This window comes from Crassostrea angulata, chromosome 3, assembly GCF_025612915.1.
Source record: "Crassostrea angulata isolate pt1a10 chromosome 3, ASM2561291v2, whole genome shotgun sequence".
In the NCBI taxonomy this organism is placed as follows: domain Eukaryota; kingdom Metazoa; phylum Mollusca; class Bivalvia; order Ostreida; family Ostreidae; genus Magallana; species Magallana angulata.
Genome location: NC_069113.1, coordinates 3,562,830 through 3,583,001, shown reverse-complemented (window position 1 = coordinate 3,583,001; position 20,172 = coordinate 3,562,830). Strand labels below are relative to the sequence as shown.

Below are 20,172 nucleotides of genomic sequence, written 5' to 3'. Positions count from 1 at the left end.
TTGGAAATATTATTTACAATTTTCAACAAAAGAAAATCTCAATCATCCAAGGTTCATCTAAAGTCGGAATGCTTTTTTGTACGCCTTAACAATATTGGACCATCTCGCGCCGCGCCGTAATTTTCGAAACCGAAATAAAAATGTTTAGTCCAAGAACTCCGTCTACTCGGGCCAGGTCGTCACCATATACGCCATCTGGAGTAACCCCGCGTGCCCAGAACAGACGAGTATCAAATATTTTCACTCCCAAAGGAAGGCAATCATCGCTCACACAAAAGTGAGTCTCATCAAAGAAATTTATGTCTCTAGTATCATCCATGTTATTTTCATTTCTCTTCACCATTTCCTTCCACAACTTAGTATACAATGCGAGTGATGATTGTCTTGTAAACTAAATCATTTTGTTGCTATGAACTGTAAGAGCTTGATTTCTTCTTTCCTTATTTGATAATTTGGTTGGGCTCGTCAACAGCCTTTGTTGACCGCCAGCGGCACAGGAATATTATTTCAGTCTTCATCTGTTCATCAAACACTGATATAGGATGATGACTTATGAGTTCATTAATCACCACCTCACATTAACAACAGAAATAATGATGAAGCAGAACAGAAGTTGAATCCAAGCCTCCTGAAGAATGTATGTTCGTTTGCCCTAAATCGCGTTTTCCTTTGATGCCGTTCACCCAAGTTTCTGTTCGCCGTAAGTCCATTCGCCCTTGATTCCATTCGCCCAAGATCCGTTTACCTTATTTTAATACAGGATTAATGTAGTGGTTTATTTTTATATTTGTGTAATAATATATCTCTTCATATTTTTTAAATGATCAGAAAACAACACATTTATCAGCACCTTTACATAATGATAACAAAATCAAACAATTAGACCAATTACATTTTCTGAAGTAATAAAATGTATGACAAAAATATTCTATTGTTTAAAAAGTTGAAATTAAATGAAATAAAGTGAATTAACTTAAAATGATTTATTAACAACAAGGAGTGAACAAGGTTTAGGGCAAATGATAATTAGGGCAAACACCAATTAGAGCGAACGGACTCAAGTGAACAGGTAGATAGGAAAAACGAACCTGATACCCCTCCTGAATATCTACCAACTGAGATTTCTAGCACCAGCTATTAAACCATTCTAGCTGTTTTGAAAATTCTTTCCCCTAATTTGATCTAGGGGTTTCAGGGATTGGTTGTGGCAGCAAATGTAAAATAAAATGGAATGGAGACATGATGACCAACCATACTGGGATTCAAATCTAGACCTCGATGTGCGAATCTCTAGTTGCTCTACCAACTGAGCTATATCCGACACTTTTCAAAATTAGCATTGATTTTAATGTAATTTACCAAGATTTCTTAGATTGTTTTGTCATATGCACTCTGGAGTTGTAATATATTCCTATAAGCAATTTACTGGATGAATGGAATATAATTTTATCACCTACAATGCCATAAATGTGACACTATGCCATGGTTAAAGCAACAAAATACATAACTTTTCATGCTTTGAATTTGGTTAAATTACATATGATTGTGTAACTGGTGCTTACATTTTTAAAGTGAAATGAGAAAATGCCATACCATTGTTTTTAATGAATGAAAAAGCTATGAATTAAAGAACGCCAGGAAAATAGTTTAAAGGTATGACATACTGGTAAAGCATTTTCATGATGGGCTTAAACTGATTTGTACATACTCTATTTGTCTTCTTGCCAGTACTGATCACTCTTCCTTTATTTTTAGCATGTACCGGTACATTCTTTATTATACAGGGGCATTCCCAACAGGTCATTACAAACATCTCAGCTTATCGAGGAAACAGAAGGATATCGCATCGAAGGTTTTGGGACCCCACTCCCTGTTCTTATCACAGAGGCACTGGCCTTAGCAGACAGTGAGTTAAAAGTCATAATAATATTTTTTCTTTTCATAAAAATCGAAAATAAAATATATTTCCATGCCTCATGAGTTTTTTTTCTAAATATCATTTCTGATATGAATTGCTATTGATGGTTATTTAAATAGATACGCTATCTTCTAATTTAGAACACACAGAGATAACTGTGAAGATTGACCAGTCTGGGTGGGCGTGGCTGGTTGGAGGAAGGAAGCTGTTTGTCTGGAGGTACAAAGGAGGACAAAGTACTCGGGTAACAGTCTTACCTCAGTTTGGTTAAGTTTATTTCGGTATTTCCACAATTTCTTAGTTGACAGTCAACAATGTCTCTGGAATCACCCTATTTATAACTTTTAACTTAGTATATGCCAAGTTGTAAATTGCTTTAGTTTTCCTGACATTATCACTCCCCCAAAAATAGCTCTAATTATTAAAAGAGGGAAGTGAAATCATTTCTCCCTCAGCCTAGTATTGTGCACCAGGTGGTTGTAGGCATATACCGTATGGAAGTGCATTGTACTGTTTTCCAGACTGTCTTTTGTAAAGAACTAACGCTTCCACCGAGTGATCTGGCTCACAATGCTGACCGAGTCTGTGTCATCCCGAGTGTCACTGACAATCAGTCTGCTTCCTGTATTGCTGTGTCACCAGAGGGCATCGTTAGATACTGGCCGAACATCGCCTATGAAGGTTCATCCACAGAAATCAGCGCTGAGCTGCGAGGAGATGAATGTGCAAGTGTGGTTAACTTTGAGGTACTGAATGCATTTTCTGTAATCAAACAATTTGCATGGGCTTTAATACGCATTTGCATTATTTACCACTCTAAAGTTTTTATTTTTTGTACCTTATTAGCGTGGGTTTTTAAGTTTTTTAGCTTGCAATGTAACTAGTGTAAATTTCCTCCACATGTAAACAACCACTTTTGCAGTAATGTTTCTTCAGGAACTTGAGAATTCTAGTCTGCTTCCCAGCTCATGAGTGTTTTTGTTGCAATACTATAACAGATAACATTTGTGTACAATAAGTCTTACTAATTATCTCCATTTTCAGCCTTTTGGGTGTCTGCTGGCCACCACAACAAGTTCCCTAGTTCTCCTGTTACCTATGTCAGGACAGGTAAGTTTACCTTTGTTCATTTCCTACATTGACAGAGAAACCATGCCTTTACATCGCCTGACTCATAAAAAACACTCATTCATTTAGTCAGTCAACACTGTTTTAAGACATTAAGAAGTGTTTTGTTTTTTTGTTTTCAGAATACACTGACATGCCATCCCCTGAAAGGATCACAAGGAATGTTCTCGGGAATTGGGAGGAGAATGTCTTCTTTTATATTTGGGGCTTCAACTCTTCAACCATCAGGGGCTGTAAGTGTGTTGTCTTTTTAACGTTTACTATTGCGCAACACAATTCTGAAGATTTAATTTAATATATTAACTGTCACAGAGGTTTAAATCAAAAAGAAAGTAAATCAGGCTACTAACTCAAAATAAAGTAGCTTTAGGTTGTAAGAGTTTTGCTTAGAGTTTGTTCTCGGTACTAAATACTGACCTTGTTGGAATGTTTTCTCTGTTTGTAGCCATTACAAGCCATCGTCTGTGGGAAGTGTGAAGATGAGGATGAGAGGTCGTTCTTTGTGTTGTCAGGGACGCAGTTCCAGAAGTGGAATATATCTCAGCCCATTACAGAAAAGGTTTGTTTCAACAAGACACCTCACCTCAAAGTTCAAAAAATTTAATATGTTTTTATGTATTCTTTTTGATGGAATTTCAGAATGAGAATAAAAATTGTTGTAACTTTGATTTGTTATTATTGTGCAACCTCCATTATGGTTTAGTCCAAGATTCATTGGGTTTGCTCATCATCATTTTACACAAAATGTGCATCGTGTAATTTATTAAATTAATCTGTCTCTTCCTTCAGCTTTTCTATCAGATCGATGTCGAGAGAATGTTCAGGGAATTTCTTTCCAAGAAGGTTTGGGTGAGTCATTGTGTATCTATATTACTGACCCTACAATCATTGAGCCCATACAGATTCCATTGGGTGTGAAATTAATGTCAAAATTTTCTCTCTTAAAGAACCAGGACTCGCGGCAGCTGACCCAGTTAAAGACCTGGCTGTTAGACATGCAGCCCACACAGTAAGTTCTCAGGGATAAGGTTCATGTACACCTCTCACAGCAATTACTTACAGTAATACATGTATACATGAATTTATCATGGGGATGCTTGAAATTTTGTAATAAGATGTCCTCAAACAGGTCTTCTGGGGAAAGTAGGAATATTTGTAATAAATTTTCACATTCCATCTTATATGAACAATAAGATTTAGGGCTGATAACATTTTCATCAAATTTTCTTTACAGACATGGAGTTGTCTTTCTTGGTGCTGGAGTCAATATGGATGTTGATTTGACTGTACATTTTGGACTAGGTAAATTACTAAAGTGTGAAAAATGTAGGTTTTGGTAAAAAATCATTACATATCATTTTGAAAGATTCACGTTTGATTTACAGTTGTGCTAAGGTTTACATTTCCATGTACATAAGCTGTTCTAGAGAGTTGCAAATGTTCAGTGTGTTATATCAGTTGTTATGTTTCCTCAAAGAATACAATTTTAGATAACGGTTTATCTTTTGTTGCAGCTTTCCTAGATACTGATATCAATGGAACGCCTAATGAGTTGGAAAGTCTTATGATTCTGGAGCATCAGGATGTGTATTCGGTAAATTGCCTGTATTATTTCAACATCTATTACTGAATAACAATAAACAATATTCAGGCATGTTTCTGTAAATAATCTTTTACAAGACAAAGGGAAAGATACTTATATGTGTTCAAATAAGATCAGGTTTTCAAAAATAATGATGAGCTCTCTGTGGGTTGTTTGGCAGGAGGACTTTGAGTACAGCCTTCAGAAGCACAGGCTGTTACTGGCCGATCCTAGGTCAACCACAGCCTACATATACGACAGGGAACATGTACTATTTGTCCCAGGTAAAATAATAGCCTACATATACAACACAACCTTCAAATACAATACAATCTACATAAACAATACAGTCTGCATATACAACAGGTTTGTCCCAGGTATAACCTAAACATAAAGCACAATCTTCAAATTCAACATATTCTTTCTTTTGTAGTTTGTTATGTGATTTAATTGGCTAATAAGCCAGGTGTAAATTTCCGTACACCCAACTTGAGCTGTAGGTAAATAATGAAATGCCACAAAGTATAAATGACATCACAATGCATTAGATGCATACATGGTTTATCTTGAAAGTAAAATACTCTCTTGATTTTACATGGGAAACAGATTTATTGGGTTAACATTGGAAATAAATTTGCTATTCAGGTTCAGTCAAGGGATTTACCACGGGTTGTATTCCATCTACCACCTTTTTGTCTGATCTACACCAAATGCTACAGGTCTATGCCACTCTGGAAAGACATATGTCTATTGTCTATGCCATGTAAAAATTTCAATTCTTTGACTCGTTTTTATAGGTCCATCTACAGAAGTGATCAACTTACAACAGCCTGGGGGTCATATCCTTGGGGCAGGTAAGTTCATACTGAAGATTCATAGCTAGATTCATTTTATTACTCTGAAATGCCAAAAGAATGGGTATAGTATTAAATATGGAGCATTTTTTTGTTCAAGGCTTAGTTGAAAGATAGCAAGTGTGTGAAATACTTTCTAGATTCAAGAATTACTGTTAAATTGATGAATTCTCTACAAGAGTTACATGTAGTTGTCTTGATACATGTACAAAGAATACATGGTGAGAACTGTATTTCGCAGGAACCAGTGACGGGGTAGGGGTGTTCTTTTCTGGCAGTATGGGACTCTTCTCCATCAGCACCCCACAGCGCCAGGAAATCAGGTCAGGATCCTTCACCTCAAGTATTTAAACCAGGCTTTCTTTTCATACGATTTAGTTATATTTTTTAACTTGGCAAAGATCAACCAAATGTTTGGCCTGGTAGTGCCGTAGTTGGGGGTGGGGTTCTTTTTTGGGACAGCTGTAGTTGTAGTTATTAATGCAGATGCAAAAATCGGTAGCTTCCAAAACCAGCAGGATTCAGTTTAGTAATGTTGGTTTCTGAATTATACTAGTTTAGACATTTTATCGGAAGTAAACTAAACTGACTGTTATTCTTATCACAACTTTATTTTGATATTTATAAGTGATAAAGAGATTCTTGGCACCTAATTTTCACCACAGATCCCTTGTAGATAATCTTAAACTAATACAAAAGACATTATAGGATTGGTTTGTGGTAAAAAGACATGTACAGTGTATATGCGATGACAAACAAAGTTTTTGTGAAACCTGAGAAAAATTTTCTACAATATTTAAAGGACTACAGGTTGATTTCGTTTAGAACTGTTGTTTCCTGTATAAACTCTCTAAGTTGTCTTGTTGTAGTATAATGGAGGAGCCCGTACAGGATATGACGACGGCAGACATGGTAAGGTGTACCATCTCCCCACGATGATTGGTATTGTGACATTGTACTGCTGGGCTGTAAGACTCTCAATAACCTACACCATTTCTGTTTGTAGTCAGTTCTGACAGCCAGTCATGCCAAAATGCAGGAACTGTCGATGAGTGAAGACAGAACAGCTCGTCTGAAGTCAGCATTCATCGCCACAATGCGAGGCAATATTGTAAGTCCACTCATTTTGCATCACCACAATGATGGACATTAATCAAAATATGGAGCATTAGTGCAGATCATCTTTCGCTAGTACTAAGTGTCCAATGGTTGAACAATATAGTAATTCTGATCTCATAAGTCATAATTATAAATCTTAATGTGTGGCAGTATTATAAATCAATATTGCCTTAGATTTTATGTCCCATTGCAAGACAATATTGTAAATCGGATATTAATAATAAAAGTAATCCAAATGAAGGGCATTACCATGTTCAATACACATCATCTAAGTATAGGATGACATTATATAAATAGTGCCTGTTTGGGAGGGTAACAGTTGAAATTGACACCCCGAGGAAACCATAAGATTGTCAACCGACGCGAAGCGGAGGTTGACAATGGTGTTTGAGGGGTGTCAATTTCAACTATTATCTTCCCAAACTGGCACTATTTAAACTATTATACTGAATGTCTTAATATTGGAGAATTTTTTACTGCTTTTATATAGAAATGACGGGAATTCAACAGGGAACCGTACGCGCATAATTTACGTGCATGTAACAATTCGTTGTGTTACCCGTTGCTAAGTGTGTTGCTAACGCTGAAGGTAATAGAACGGATTATCAACTGTGTCTAAACCAATCAGATTTCAGTATTTAACATGAAAGTATAATAATGTAAGTTGGTTCTCCCTCAACATCATTATTTTCATGCATTTAAGTGTTACTGTGTGTTTGCAGGCTGCTGCCCAAGCCACTATTGAGGAGTTATTTCCCCTGGATGAAGTATCCACAGACTTGGATCAGACAGTTGTCTCCCTTGATAAGGATCTGGTGGATGATTTCCCGGCTTCTGATCCCCGCTGGGCCGAGTCTAGGCAAGGTGAGATTCAGACTGAGATTTACCTGCCTTAAATCAAGGAGAATGTTGATTAAAATTGAATTAAACAAAAGAAGTTCTAGTGATTTCTTGTAAAGTTCATGGTAAAATTCCTGATTGTGGTATATGATTTCCTTGGAGTGCTGCAGGCTATCCATGTTTTATGCTTTCTGATGCTGATTTGTAAACATCAGTATCAGTATCACATAAACATATCTGTCTATGTATTTATTGTGAATGCTTTGAATAGGTTTATTCTGTAAATCTGATTATAAAATTGTTTGTCAGATGCCACAAGTAGTACCACCTCTCTCATCATCATCAACCAACTCAATGACAAACTCCGAGCTCATGAGTATGTCATCAACTTTCTGAAGAAGATGAATCTCTGGGAGCAGGTCAGTTAAAGTATCAAGGGAATTCCGATGTTAGTAATTACCTTACGGCTATTTTTTTGAACTATACAAAATAGAGACCTCTTAATAATTGGTCTTAGAGACTGGTATTATCCCAGGTCATTAATCAAGTTTTCGCTCGAAATAATCATAATGGTTATAGTATGTGTTCATGCATTTGGTGAGGCTTTACTCTTATACAAGAGCTTAACTTTTTTCAGTGTAAACTTTGAAAATTTGCAAATTATGAACAGAGAAAGCTGACCATTTGATAAATGTTATTTTTAGCTTAAGCAAGTGACGGTACGAGGCACGAGGATGCTAACAAGACATGTGATGTGTGAACACGCAGAGAAACTACAGGCAGCCATAGCCCTGCGACAGTTACATGGGGAGTGAGTATCGCTCAAGATTGCTACATTCATAGCACAAAATACGTTCATTGTTGTCATTTGTAGAATGAAGTTCAATGATCAGAACAAAAAACAGTTCATGATTATATACATGCATATGTAGTTAATTGACACATGATTCAAAACTTTAGTAAAGAAGATTTTGTGAATATGTATAAATGCACCCCTTCACTGTCATTATGACAGAAGATTTCACTCTGTCTGTTTGACTGCATGAATCTACTAAATACCGTAGGTTCAGCGGGATTGTAGATGCTGCCATTAAGAAGGTGCTAGAGCAGAGACAGGACGTCAATGTCTCCCACAACCTGACCCCACAGGACGTGTTTTACCGGGAGGTAAGTCCACCACTTGTTACTGGTGAAGGTCGACTTAATGTCCACCATTGTTAATGTTTAATGTGTGAATCCATGGCCATGTGTGATTGTTACCTGTGTTACCTGTGGCAGGTGTCCCGGATACAGGAAGTGATGGAATGTTTGTTGGAGTACCAGGAGGAAGTCCTGTTGGCTGATGTCACGGTAACAGAAATCCTGACCGTCATCATATCGATCAACACCATTGTAGAGGTACGTCGTACTGCAGATAGAAGTGTGTCATCAAATATGCATTTGGGTGCAAAACACAGTTTTATGTATGACATTATTGGGACATTATCAGATACGGGGCAAGCAAACCTGACTCCTATAAAGAAATGTAAAAATTTGTTACATATATTTCTATATATATCAATGATAAAATGATGAATTTTGTTAATATTAAAAGATAAAACATTTATCAATTAATAATAGAGTTTATTAGACACTGAAAATATTGGGTAAATATAGGAGATCAAGCCTCATTGCACTACACCCAAGCATTTTTAGCTCCCCCAACCAGCAAACTGCAAACAAATCAGCCATTTCAAGTTCTACATGCATTTCACAGAGCAAGTGTTACTGTCTTTTAGGGTACATTTTTCAGCTTTTTAAAGTGCTCTATTACCTGCTACTCAAGTCATGAAATTCTGCACATATGAAATCAGATGTTCATACTTGCCAACCTCCAACATGTGAAAATCTGGTCATGACCAGATTTTGAAAGTAAAAAATCTGGTCATAGCGTGTAACGACATTCACGACATATTTACCATGCGTTTCATGGGTATATACAATAGAAATATGTGTTAAAACTTATGTGTAATACTTTATTGCAAAGAAGCATTTTAACTAACAGTTGCTGATTTTGAATTTTGTAAAGTGATCTGACACAGAAAATGGTAGGTTGTGTTCAACTAAAAAAAAATGCAAAAAGAATTTCTGCTACATTAAACTTGCTTTTGAACTCCGTAAATGATGGCATGAAAGTTATAAGTGACTTTTGTGTATTTAAAAGCATTCTATATATACGTACATGACTTAGCGTTTTTGAATGTTTAGTCAGATCATTTTGGGCACAAAATCCAATATTCAAATGTGCGTTACATAGAAAACAAAAGCCTCGTTTTGTACTCGATTACTTTGTTTTACCTATGGGAATTCATTTTCTAAGATATGTTGTTAGGTACAAAAATATCGTTTTCTTTTTGTTGGTTTTGATTCCGCTGGCCCCGATGAAGACCTTTTCTTATTGGAAGCCATCCAATTAATGATTTACACCTTCGCTTAGTCAAAACAACTCACGATAATAAGTACACTTAATGTGTCTGTTATAGCCATCGGCATTGTTTACGGGTTACGTATTCATAACTGGAAGTCAACCGCGCAACGTAATTTACGAACCAAATCCGGAAATCGGGAGATTTTCGGGTTGTTCGACAAAAATCGGGTGAAAAGCATGACCCGCCGGGTCATAAAAAATAATCGGGTGAAGGGTTGAAAAATCGGGTGTGACCCGACGAAATCGGGTCAGTTGGCAAGTATGGATGTTTATGGAGTTAACCACTTCTATATCAGAAAATTAAATTTAAAAACATTTCTGCATATATTTTTCATGTATTCTAAAGATAAAACTCTATTCTATGCAATTGAGAATAAAAAAGATTTGATTTTCCCTTATACCACCTAAAAATAGCAGAAAAATCCCTACCCATAAATCTCTTTACTGGGAAAAACCCCCTAGGAAACCTATTTACCTACCTTTGTTGACAACATGTATGTAAATGTATATATGCAGAAGATACGTTGATGTTTCCGATAAATTGATTTTTAATAATATATAGAGAATGGATACATTATCTATCAAATTGACAGTACATGAACGGTACATACATGTACAAGTGAATCTCGATAACTCGAACTTCAGGGGACTATGATTAAACTTCGAGAGATCAAGAGTTCAAGAGATCGAAAGTTGAAAAAATCTGGAAATATTTGTTCCGGTCATTTTAGTGCTAAAATTATAGTACCCAGAAGTTTGTATTTATAACGCGGAAGGATAGTCTTACATGATTCCATTCGTATTTTCTGCTACATTACTTCAATTAAACAATTCAGAACTTAGTTGTGTTGTTATTAAGTGGGGGATTTTTCACATTAAAAAACTTCAAAGTATATTACGATTTCTTTATCACATAATACTTTAAGTAATGAGAGGTTTAATATACTGTATTTTTCACAAGTTGTTGAAACAAATAGATCAGTTACAAATTACCTAACTACCCTTTGAAGGAAGCAAGGAGTAAGGTCCCTTACGTAATCAACCAATTAACACTACCACGCTAGCCCCCAGGCGTTCACTCGACCTTCCAGGTATGGTCCACGCGGAGCTATAATTATACACTTGATTGGCCGCCTTTGTACATGGCAACCACTTCGAGTTATCAAGAGTGAAAAACAATGAAATCTGTATAATGGGACCCAAGATTTACTTCAAGAGATGAAGAACTCCGAGAGATCTGAGTTTGAGAGATCAAGAGTAAATTTGTTTAGTTATGTAGAGAAAAAATTGGGACTGTGATTTCACCTCGAGAGATCAAGAACTTTGAGAGATCGAAGTTCGAGCCATCGAGTGTCACCTGTATATTAAATGTATTGAACAATTAATAACTGTAATTTGATTAAAACAGGAAATGCTACACAAAGCTTTACAGTATCATCAGACCAAGTCTGCCATGTATGATTGTGAGGCACCGGAGGAAGAAAACCCAGAGTACATTCCCTGGACCTCAACAGGAGGCGACCGAGGGGTCAGAACACTCCTACTGAAGCAGGTAAGCTTTGCAATATGTTCGACATTTTTAAAAGTACATGTAATTATCATCTTATTTATCTTATTAAATGTGATAATTTGATCCTCATGCTCTGAAATCTGCTGATTCACACAAGAAACAATATAAAAAGGGAAACACATATTTTACATAACTTTCAAGGGGGAAAACCCGGAATATTTTATCTTGGCAGTGTTTTAAACTCATCAAAAAATTAACTAGACACCCAGTGCTGACGCCAGGTGTAAGTTGTCAGCCCTGTTAAAATTCAACCAGCCCGAAGAAAAAAGTTGATATTTGTTTATTTTTTCATTAGCATGTAAAACCTTAAAAAAAATCTGTTTTTCTGTTTTGTTTCCCGAGATCCTTGACAGGGAGGGTGTGGAGATGTTACATATAGGGTTATGTCCAGTTGTAGTTTGTTAAGACACTGAACAATACTACATTAAAGGTTCTGTAATACGCTATTGAGATAAGATACGGAACTATATATATAGAAGGTCATGACCTGTTTTAGTTCAATACGACTATGGAGATGGTCCTTCCCGAAGTCCGCGACACAGAGGGCCTAGAAAAGATCTACAGACAGCTCGCCTCCATCGCTGACATCATTCTGGATGGCTATGTAGGTCAGTTGGAGTCGCTGAAGGTCAAGGCCAACCGACAGCAGCACTACAACGAACTACAGCGGCGCTACGAACAGGACAGGCAGCAACTCATCATGCCCCTCAGTGAGTTCTAGAACCTGCAAGGCTGTCATTATCATGCAGATATTTTATTTTTTCTTGAATGTCATTACTAATTGAAGCTCTTAGGATCGGATCCTCTGTATAAAACTTCAACTCCTTTTGTTTTAGTGGAGGGAAAACAGTATGAATTGGCTGCATCTCTGGCGGAGAAGTACTACGACTTTGAGATTCTGATCCAGCTGTGTGAGGTGTCGGACAACACAGACAGGATAGAGAAATACCTGAGACAGTTCTCGGACAAAGTAAGTCTGGCTGGTTTTGGGTTTTGGGATTGTTGGTAAAATTTTTGGAGTTATGTTTTATAAACATAAAACATTAGGCTGTATATTCTTTTTTGGCTGAAAGCGGCTGCCACTAAATCAAGCACATCCCTTAATGTCATTCATATATGTATGAGAATAAGTGCATCCAGAAATACACTAATTTCAAATCCACGCTAAATTGTTTAAAAACCGATTTCTGTTAAACATTGTACACACCAAATATAATATGTTTACAGTATCACATTGATATTGTTCTGTATGTTGTCTGAGGGAATATAATACATATTATTTCACTGGGAAACATTACTAGAGTCAGCTAGTTACGATTAGAATTAAATTTCACAAAAGCCATAAGAAAGAGAGCAGCCCAGATATCACAAACTGCAGACACTGCCTTCAACATTGCATCAGCAGACATGAATTTAGATTTAGGAGGAGTGTTGTTTGTAGAATATAGAGACAATTTTGTTTTTAAAAAGATCTTTTGCTAGTGTTGAGCATTATGTAGAGATGTAAACATGTATATATATGACAGTGTGAGTTACAGAATATCTGTGGTTGTTTTCCAGGGTTTTGCCAACTATCTCTACACCTGGTATATGAAGGAAGGTAAGTAAATGAACTATATTTTGATTTTATCTTTTTCACCAGTTTCCAGTTATCCTGTAAAGCATAACTTGTTTCATTTTGACACACAGGAAAAAGAGGAAAGCTGCTTGCTCTACCAATAAGTCAACAGAGGGAGCTAGGGAAGTTTCTACAGAAAGAAGATATCAAAACCCTGAGTTGGCTCCACAACATACAGACAGACAACTTCTCTAAGGTAACACACATCTACCTGTATATACAGGTGTATAACGATAGACAGGTGTATAGAGAATTAGATTAAATTACAGCAGTAAATTCTCTATATGTAGATGTGATCACATTGTGTTTGTTTCCAGGCGCATCTGACTCTGTTGGAGCTGGCCAGAATGGAGCAAGGCTCTCTATCCAAAAAGAAGGTACATGTACTCATTATTTGTTTATAACAATACATGCATCATATACTTAAGTTTTAGCGATGATCTAATTTTTACTTTTCTTGTGATCACTTTTACATTGCAAATTATTGAATACACAGAAATTATTTCTATAAGATAACTTTTTTAATTGCAAAAGATATAACCAAATGTGGAAGTAGGCATATGTGCATGTCATATGTTAAAGAAAGTATAGGTATGTACATATCATGTTAAAGTAGATATGATTATGTAGGTGTATATGTACATGTATACATTTTTAGTTTTGAAAAATAAAGAGGACATTATCTTGATGACATGTTCCTGATTTGAACAGAATAAATAATTACGTACAGAACAAGAACTATACTAACAGTGTTCTGTCTACCTGTATTTTACCTGTATTTTTAAGTCACCTGCCTTACTCAGCTGACCTTTACCTACGCGTATATATGTGTATTTCTGGACATGTGTCGTTTGAAAAAATTGACATTTTCAGCATCTCTGAAACTTGACTAAAGGACTACAGTATGTGTCAGTTAAAGTGTTTTATGACCCAAAAAAACAGAGTTCAAAAACATTATTGTAAGAAATTAAGATTTATGTAACTTTATATTTAGTTTTATGTTTTTAAAAATATCTGTATATGATGATTTAGAAAAAAAAATTAAAATAGGGGGCAGAAATTAGACCATATTTCTGACTCCTGGACATTCAGCAGACAAAATCAGTACATTGTTATGATGAGCAACACCTTTTTATCAAAGAATGAAACTCGTGAATGAAAATATGCCCATACCTGTAGTAATTTTTGGTTAATTAATATGATTGAATGATGACGGTTGGGTTAGCTGACACATTACTCAGAAATTTACAGCTTGATTATAGATTGTAGACTTTGTAATAACTGTTGGGCGTATGTAATAGTTTATGCAGCTTCTGTTTTTCATTAAAATGTCTTACTTTTCCATATTTGTACAATGACAGGCACCCACACATTTTTTCTTCAAAGTTTAAAGAGTGGGAAATGACGTGAATATTTTGTTTTGTAGACACTGTTAAGTCTGAGTAAATTGGCAGGGCTGGCAGCTGATCCTGATAATGGAGATATTGACAGCAATATATTGGGTAAGAAAACTGTGTGGTAGGGTATTATCAGACAGGATTATTATCTATTTCTCCATAGAATGTCTGGGAAAACATTGCTGATGTTATGTAAACACACCTACACTTTACTGGTATCTTTTCTATGAACCCATAAAACCCAGTAAAAATACATTCCTATATAAGTGAATATATTGTTGCGTTGGTCTTTAAGGTACTTCACTACACCGAGACTTATACTTTTTAAGACACTACGTCACAAGATGGCGATTTAAATGTTTTGTTAAACTGTTTGTATCAATCGATTCAGATGTATATTGTAATAGCTCAGTGGTTAAAGTATAAGGCTTGTGAATTGCAGGTCATGAGTTCGAATCCGCCTGGGGATTTTGTTCATGTTTACTGAATGAAATTTTTGAAAATATTATTTTTTATCTAAAATTGCTCATTTTTTCGCCTATTTGACATATATACTTCTTATCCATCATGCTATCTATCATAATCAAGTAATTTTCTGCCGATTTGAGAGAGTATTTCAAGGTGTAGTGAGGAACTTTAACAGTTTCTGCTGTTACTAACTACCAAGCAAATCCTTACCAAATTTGGTTACATGACTGACATGTACATGTAACATGAAGTAGGGAGAGGAAAAGATTTATGAATTTTGTTACTTCACTATGTACCAAGGTTCTGGTTCCACCACTTTTTGTTTTATATATTGATAATCATTTTAAAAAGTCCAGATTATCTTTTTTGAAACGCCCCCTCTACAGCTTCAGGTTTCAATACACAACCAAAAAATAGAAAGTCTACAGGGATTTTGCTTTGCAAAAGACATTAAAGGACCCCAGATGATAACATAAAAAATTTGTACGAGGTGTCTCGAGTACCGGTACTTCAGAATGGAGAAAAGATGTAAACATTTCCTTTGTTGAATCTCTGTACGATGGTTGTTTATGTTCCATTGAAATTCTGCGGGTGAATACAGATGATTTAGCAATAGCAAAAATCTGGGGTTTTTTCCCTTTTATTGATTTAAATTGTACTTTGTTGACAAGTATGTTTATTTCAATCAAAAAGTGATGGAAACAATAACTTGGACAGACCATAAATACTGAGCAATTATGTAAATAAGTGTCTTGAAGAACTTGTATAAACATTAAAAAAAACATCTTGGTATTGGTATTTAGAGTATTAAATTCAGGATTATTTTAATATGGGCAATTTTGATTTAACCAATCTGTTACTGTAAAGAGATGAGAAGCTGATGCTGGGAATATTAAATTTTATTTCAAAATGAATATTTTTTTATTTGGATTTTAATCTGTACTGTGTTTTTACAACATAATGAACACCTCTGCTTCGATGAGTGTTTCTGTCATCTTTACACCTTGTTTGAATTATAATATCTAGCTTTATTGAATTGACTTCCTTTCTCTGTATCTTACAGACATCAATGAAGAGCAGGAATTAATCGCCCACCAGCAGCAGTTACCTGCCCTTGTCATAGAGGTGAGGCTAGTGTTACAGCTCAAATGTATTAACGTTACTGGATGTTATAATTTTACACAAAATGGAGTCACTTCTCATCAATTTAAGTATTGGCTAGACACTAGACAGCCTTGTATGTCACTTCTGTGGTATATTTTAGGATCTATCTATGTAATACATTTGAGGTGTTTTTCCAAGCTCTGCCAGAAAGGCTTGACAAGTTGCAGATGGCTAGTGTTAATGTCATATACAGTTAAAATATACTAACACAGTCATAAAGTTAAGCTATATATTCTAATATACACCACTTTTGTACAGTATTAATGTTTGTAGAAATTTTAAGGTTTCCAAATAACCAAGCTTGATTTTGTAGAACCTGAAGATGGAACCTGACAACATGGCAGTTCTCTCCCCTGTCCAGTTGATTGAGGTATGACTCTATATCTTCTTTTTGTCATTAGTAGATTTCATTTAAAACTCTCCCCTTCCTCAGCTACATTTGTTTGTAATGCAAATTTGGAGAAGCACTTTAACATTAAAAAAACTGGTCACTGTTCATTTTTATGATTATTTTACTTTATAAAGATTCTGAATTATTGTTTATTGAAAAATTTCAGTTGTACATCTCTGGAACAAACATAGATGCAACAGAATATGATTTCAAGAAAGCTTTGGATCTCCTTCAGTATATAGACAAGGTAATAAAAGCTGACTTGGTTTATAAGCCACAAGAATTTTCCATTGTCATCTATCATCATCTTTAGTCCATCATTAATTGAAAAATCAAAATTATGGAACTATTCGAAATGATGCAGACATTTCAACTTCATGTCATGTTAAAAAATAATATTACTGTGTGCATATTTGTAACAGGTAGGGAGACCTGTAATTATGAAAGTTATGACTGGACCGTAACGCCAAAATTGTAATCCATCTTACTATTCTAAATTTTTAGGATATAGAAAATTGGATAAATTTATCCAAAAATCGTAAGGTTTAGCAGATTACATTGTGTCATATCTTGGTGACTGATCTCTTTCTTTTCTTACTGTTACACATTTTCACCTGGTTGATAGATGTTTCAATATCCCCTGGTCCCCTTGGTCTCTGTCTTTTCTTATTGTTGCATGGATTCACATGGTTGATAGATATTTCAATATCTTTTCTTAAGACTGACCAGACAGTGGACTATGAGAGTCTTAGGATGCACATCTGGGCCCAGTCCATACTCAGAGACAGGTAGGTTAGTCAACAGGTAATAATAAATACTACTTGTAATGGAGGGAAGGGGTTACAACAATCCATACAGTCCAATAAAATTTGATTATTATTGATACTTGATTTGTAATTGACAAACGCTGTATTGATAGAGTACACAATGCTTTTGGTCAGTACACAGCACAGTCTAACATCTTTTTTATCTGTTATCTATTTTAGCTGGCAGCAGGATGATTCAGTAGATGTCATGGAAGCTATCATGAACACAGTATTCTTCAAAACAGTGGACCTAGCTTACAAAGAAGGTAAGGACACCCCCAGTGTATAGAGAGTGGTTACAATTTGTAGCAAGAATTGAGATTGATTTCTGTATTATATATTATAAATTAAAAATGATTCTTTTTCAGGAGTTGATGTAAAGACATTTATGCCAGGACTAAAGAGCATATTGAATTGTGAAGAACTTGGTGACTTGAAAGATTCTGCCAGTTTTCAGTATTTGATCCAAGCTGGTTATGAACACATAGGACAGGTGCTGTGAAATGTGCAAGGAAAGGTTGAAAGTGAAAGTTTTGATTGGAGTAACAGAAGCTGTGATTGGTTGTTAGTGACAGTAGCTATGATTGGTTGACAGTGATAGAAGTTATGATTCAATGACAGTTACAGAGGCCATGATTGGTTGTTAGTGACAGTAGCTATGAATTATGTATCAGAAGAAATGCTGGATGATAATTAATTGTATTCCAGATCTGAGTCTGTCGTAAGAAAGAGAACCTCTTGTCTCCATCTCATCAAAGAGTTTATTGCCATCTACATCATCAGTGTTGTCTCCGAGTATGTAAGGAGTATGACCCACACAAAAATCATACCTGTTTTTTGTATAAAATGTTGTGAAATAAAATGTTATATGATCAAATCTTAAGTAGTGAATTGAAAGCTAACACAAGTTTGATATGTTTTCATCAAAGGAGAAAAGTGTATTCTTGTTTAGACGTAATTCACTCACTCATTCCTCTCTACACCCTCAGGTGCTTGAGGTGGCTACAAGGGATTTCCCCTGGCTCGGTCTGCAGCTTGAGGTGCCGTCTCCATGGTCAGGCCTCTGCTTTTCAGGTCTTCAATAGCAGTTCGTCTCCATGTCTCCTTTGGCCGGCAACTGGAGGGGAAATTTTTACATGGGAATACTGTTTACAAGAAAATATTTGCCCCCATTTTATTTTCGCCCCTTTTGCCCTCGTTGTCAGAGGGCAAATTTAAGACTGCGCCAATTCTATGTTGCTTAAATACTTCTGTTAACACAACTGCATCTGGGCGAATTCAAGACAGTGCGAAATCGCTTGCAAGTGTAAAAGGGCGAAAATAACCCTGTATGTAGTATCAGTCATCTCTTCATCAGAACCAAGGTTTTCTTTCAGTTCTGTAAGTACCGGTATATTAGATTTAATTTAATTCTTTTAAAAGTAAGATAGGGGTTCTAAAAATTAATCGATCTGACTGAAAAAAAATGCATATATTTTTCAATGAAAATTCAACTCCAATGTACTCCCATACACACAGACATATATATCTCGTGCGAATGGATGTGTTTTAAGAGCCTTTTTAAGGTGGAATAACACACTTGGAAAAAGTCACAAATTATATAACTGTAAATTATTTGATTATGAAAGATATAATGATAAATAAACTATACAAATGTCAAATAAGCGAAAAATTTGCATTTTTGGGATAAAAAATGAATATCTAAAAAATCAATTTAGTAATTAACAACAAAACCCCTGCGGGAATCGAACTCGGTATGTACGGATCACAAGCCCGACACTTTATCCACTCGGCTATGAAGTAAGTTACATGACGAAGTCGATAAAATTCTTTTAATAAAGCAAAATGTCGTTTTGATCTGAGGTCAGCCATTTTATGACGATGTGTTCGGAAAGCTTTTTTTATCGTTGCTAAGTATGTAATAAATCCAGAGGTGCTCGATTAAAAGTTCACGAGACTTCAATGAGATTTGTTCAGTTCCTGTGAAATTTCGAGCGGAAGTAAATGTGTTCGGATAATATTCTCCGGTCGTTTTTCATATCATATCCTACTTTGATTTATGTTAAAAACATGAAAATCTTTTAAGATGTATGTTTTATTTCACCATCTAGCGGTTATTTAAACTAAATGATGATATTCAGAACAGCGTTATCGTTCGTGTTCAACCACGTGTAGAGTGGTTGAAAATATAAACATTGGGTTGCTTAATAATTTTCAATTAACATTCTGCATAAAATAGTATAGTCTGTTTCAATATTGATGTTATTACTAGGTCAGGCGCGGATCGAAAATTAACCCTTCGGTCAGGATCTCTACTAAGCATGTTAATTGTTAGAGCAGCAGAAAAAAACTATATTTTGTATTGTCACATTATGCCCTCCTTCGAAGAAGGGAGGGCATATTGCTTTGCTGCTGTCTGTCGGTCTGTCGGTCGGTCCACCAACAGTTTCCGTTCATTTTCTTTGCACAGGATAGACATATTGAAATGAAAATTGGTATACAGGTTTATCGTGATAATATGATCGAGCAATTTTCGACAGAGTTATGGCCCTTGGACTTAGAAAAATTCGAGTTATTTGCAGTTTTCGCTCATTTTCTTCGCATAGGATAAACATATTGAAATGAAATTTGGTATGCAGGTTTATCATGATAATATCTAGGTCAAGTTTGATATTAGGTACGATCGAGCAATTTTCGACAGAGTTATGGCGTTTGGACTTAGAAAAATTCGAGTTATTTGCAGTTTCCGCTCATTTTCTTCGCAGAGGGTGCACATATTAATATGAAATTTAGTATGCAGGTTTATCTAAATAATATCTAGGTCAAGTTTGATTTTGGGTATGATAGAGC

The 20,172-nt window shown here is 35.5% G+C and overlaps 1 protein-coding gene across 1 annotated transcript; it reads left to right on the top strand.

Moving 5' to 3' along the window:
- Window positions 1–76: 76 nt before the first annotated feature.
- Window positions 77–18,199, top strand: LOC128178837 (nuclear pore complex protein Nup133-like). Its single transcript, XM_052846208.1, has 34 exons — window positions 77–277; window positions 1,785–1,906; window positions 2,059–2,162; window positions 2,440–2,664; window positions 2,963–3,028; window positions 3,169–3,279; window positions 3,492–3,605; window positions 3,836–3,895; window positions 3,994–4,055; window positions 4,281–4,348; window positions 4,561–4,640; window positions 4,810–4,912; window positions 5,426–5,482; window positions 5,724–5,805; window positions 6,352–6,394; window positions 6,489–6,593; window positions 7,324–7,465; window positions 7,751–7,860; window positions 8,146–8,252; window positions 8,506–8,608; window positions 8,720–8,839; window positions 11,317–11,460; window positions 11,975–12,188; window positions 12,315–12,448; window positions 13,039–13,078; window positions 13,168–13,292; window positions 13,414–13,473; window positions 14,523–14,598; window positions 16,025–16,086; window positions 16,439–16,495; window positions 16,683–16,763; window positions 17,237–17,304; window positions 17,503–17,588; window positions 17,691–18,199. The coding sequence occupies exons 1-34, from the start codon at window positions 141–143 to the stop codon at window positions 17,822–17,824; spliced, it is 3,402 nt and encodes a 1,133-aa protein (XP_052702168.1). The 5' UTR covers window positions 77–140; the 3' UTR covers window positions 17,825–18,199.
- The last annotated feature ends 1,973 nt before the right edge of the window (window positions 18,200–20,172 follow it).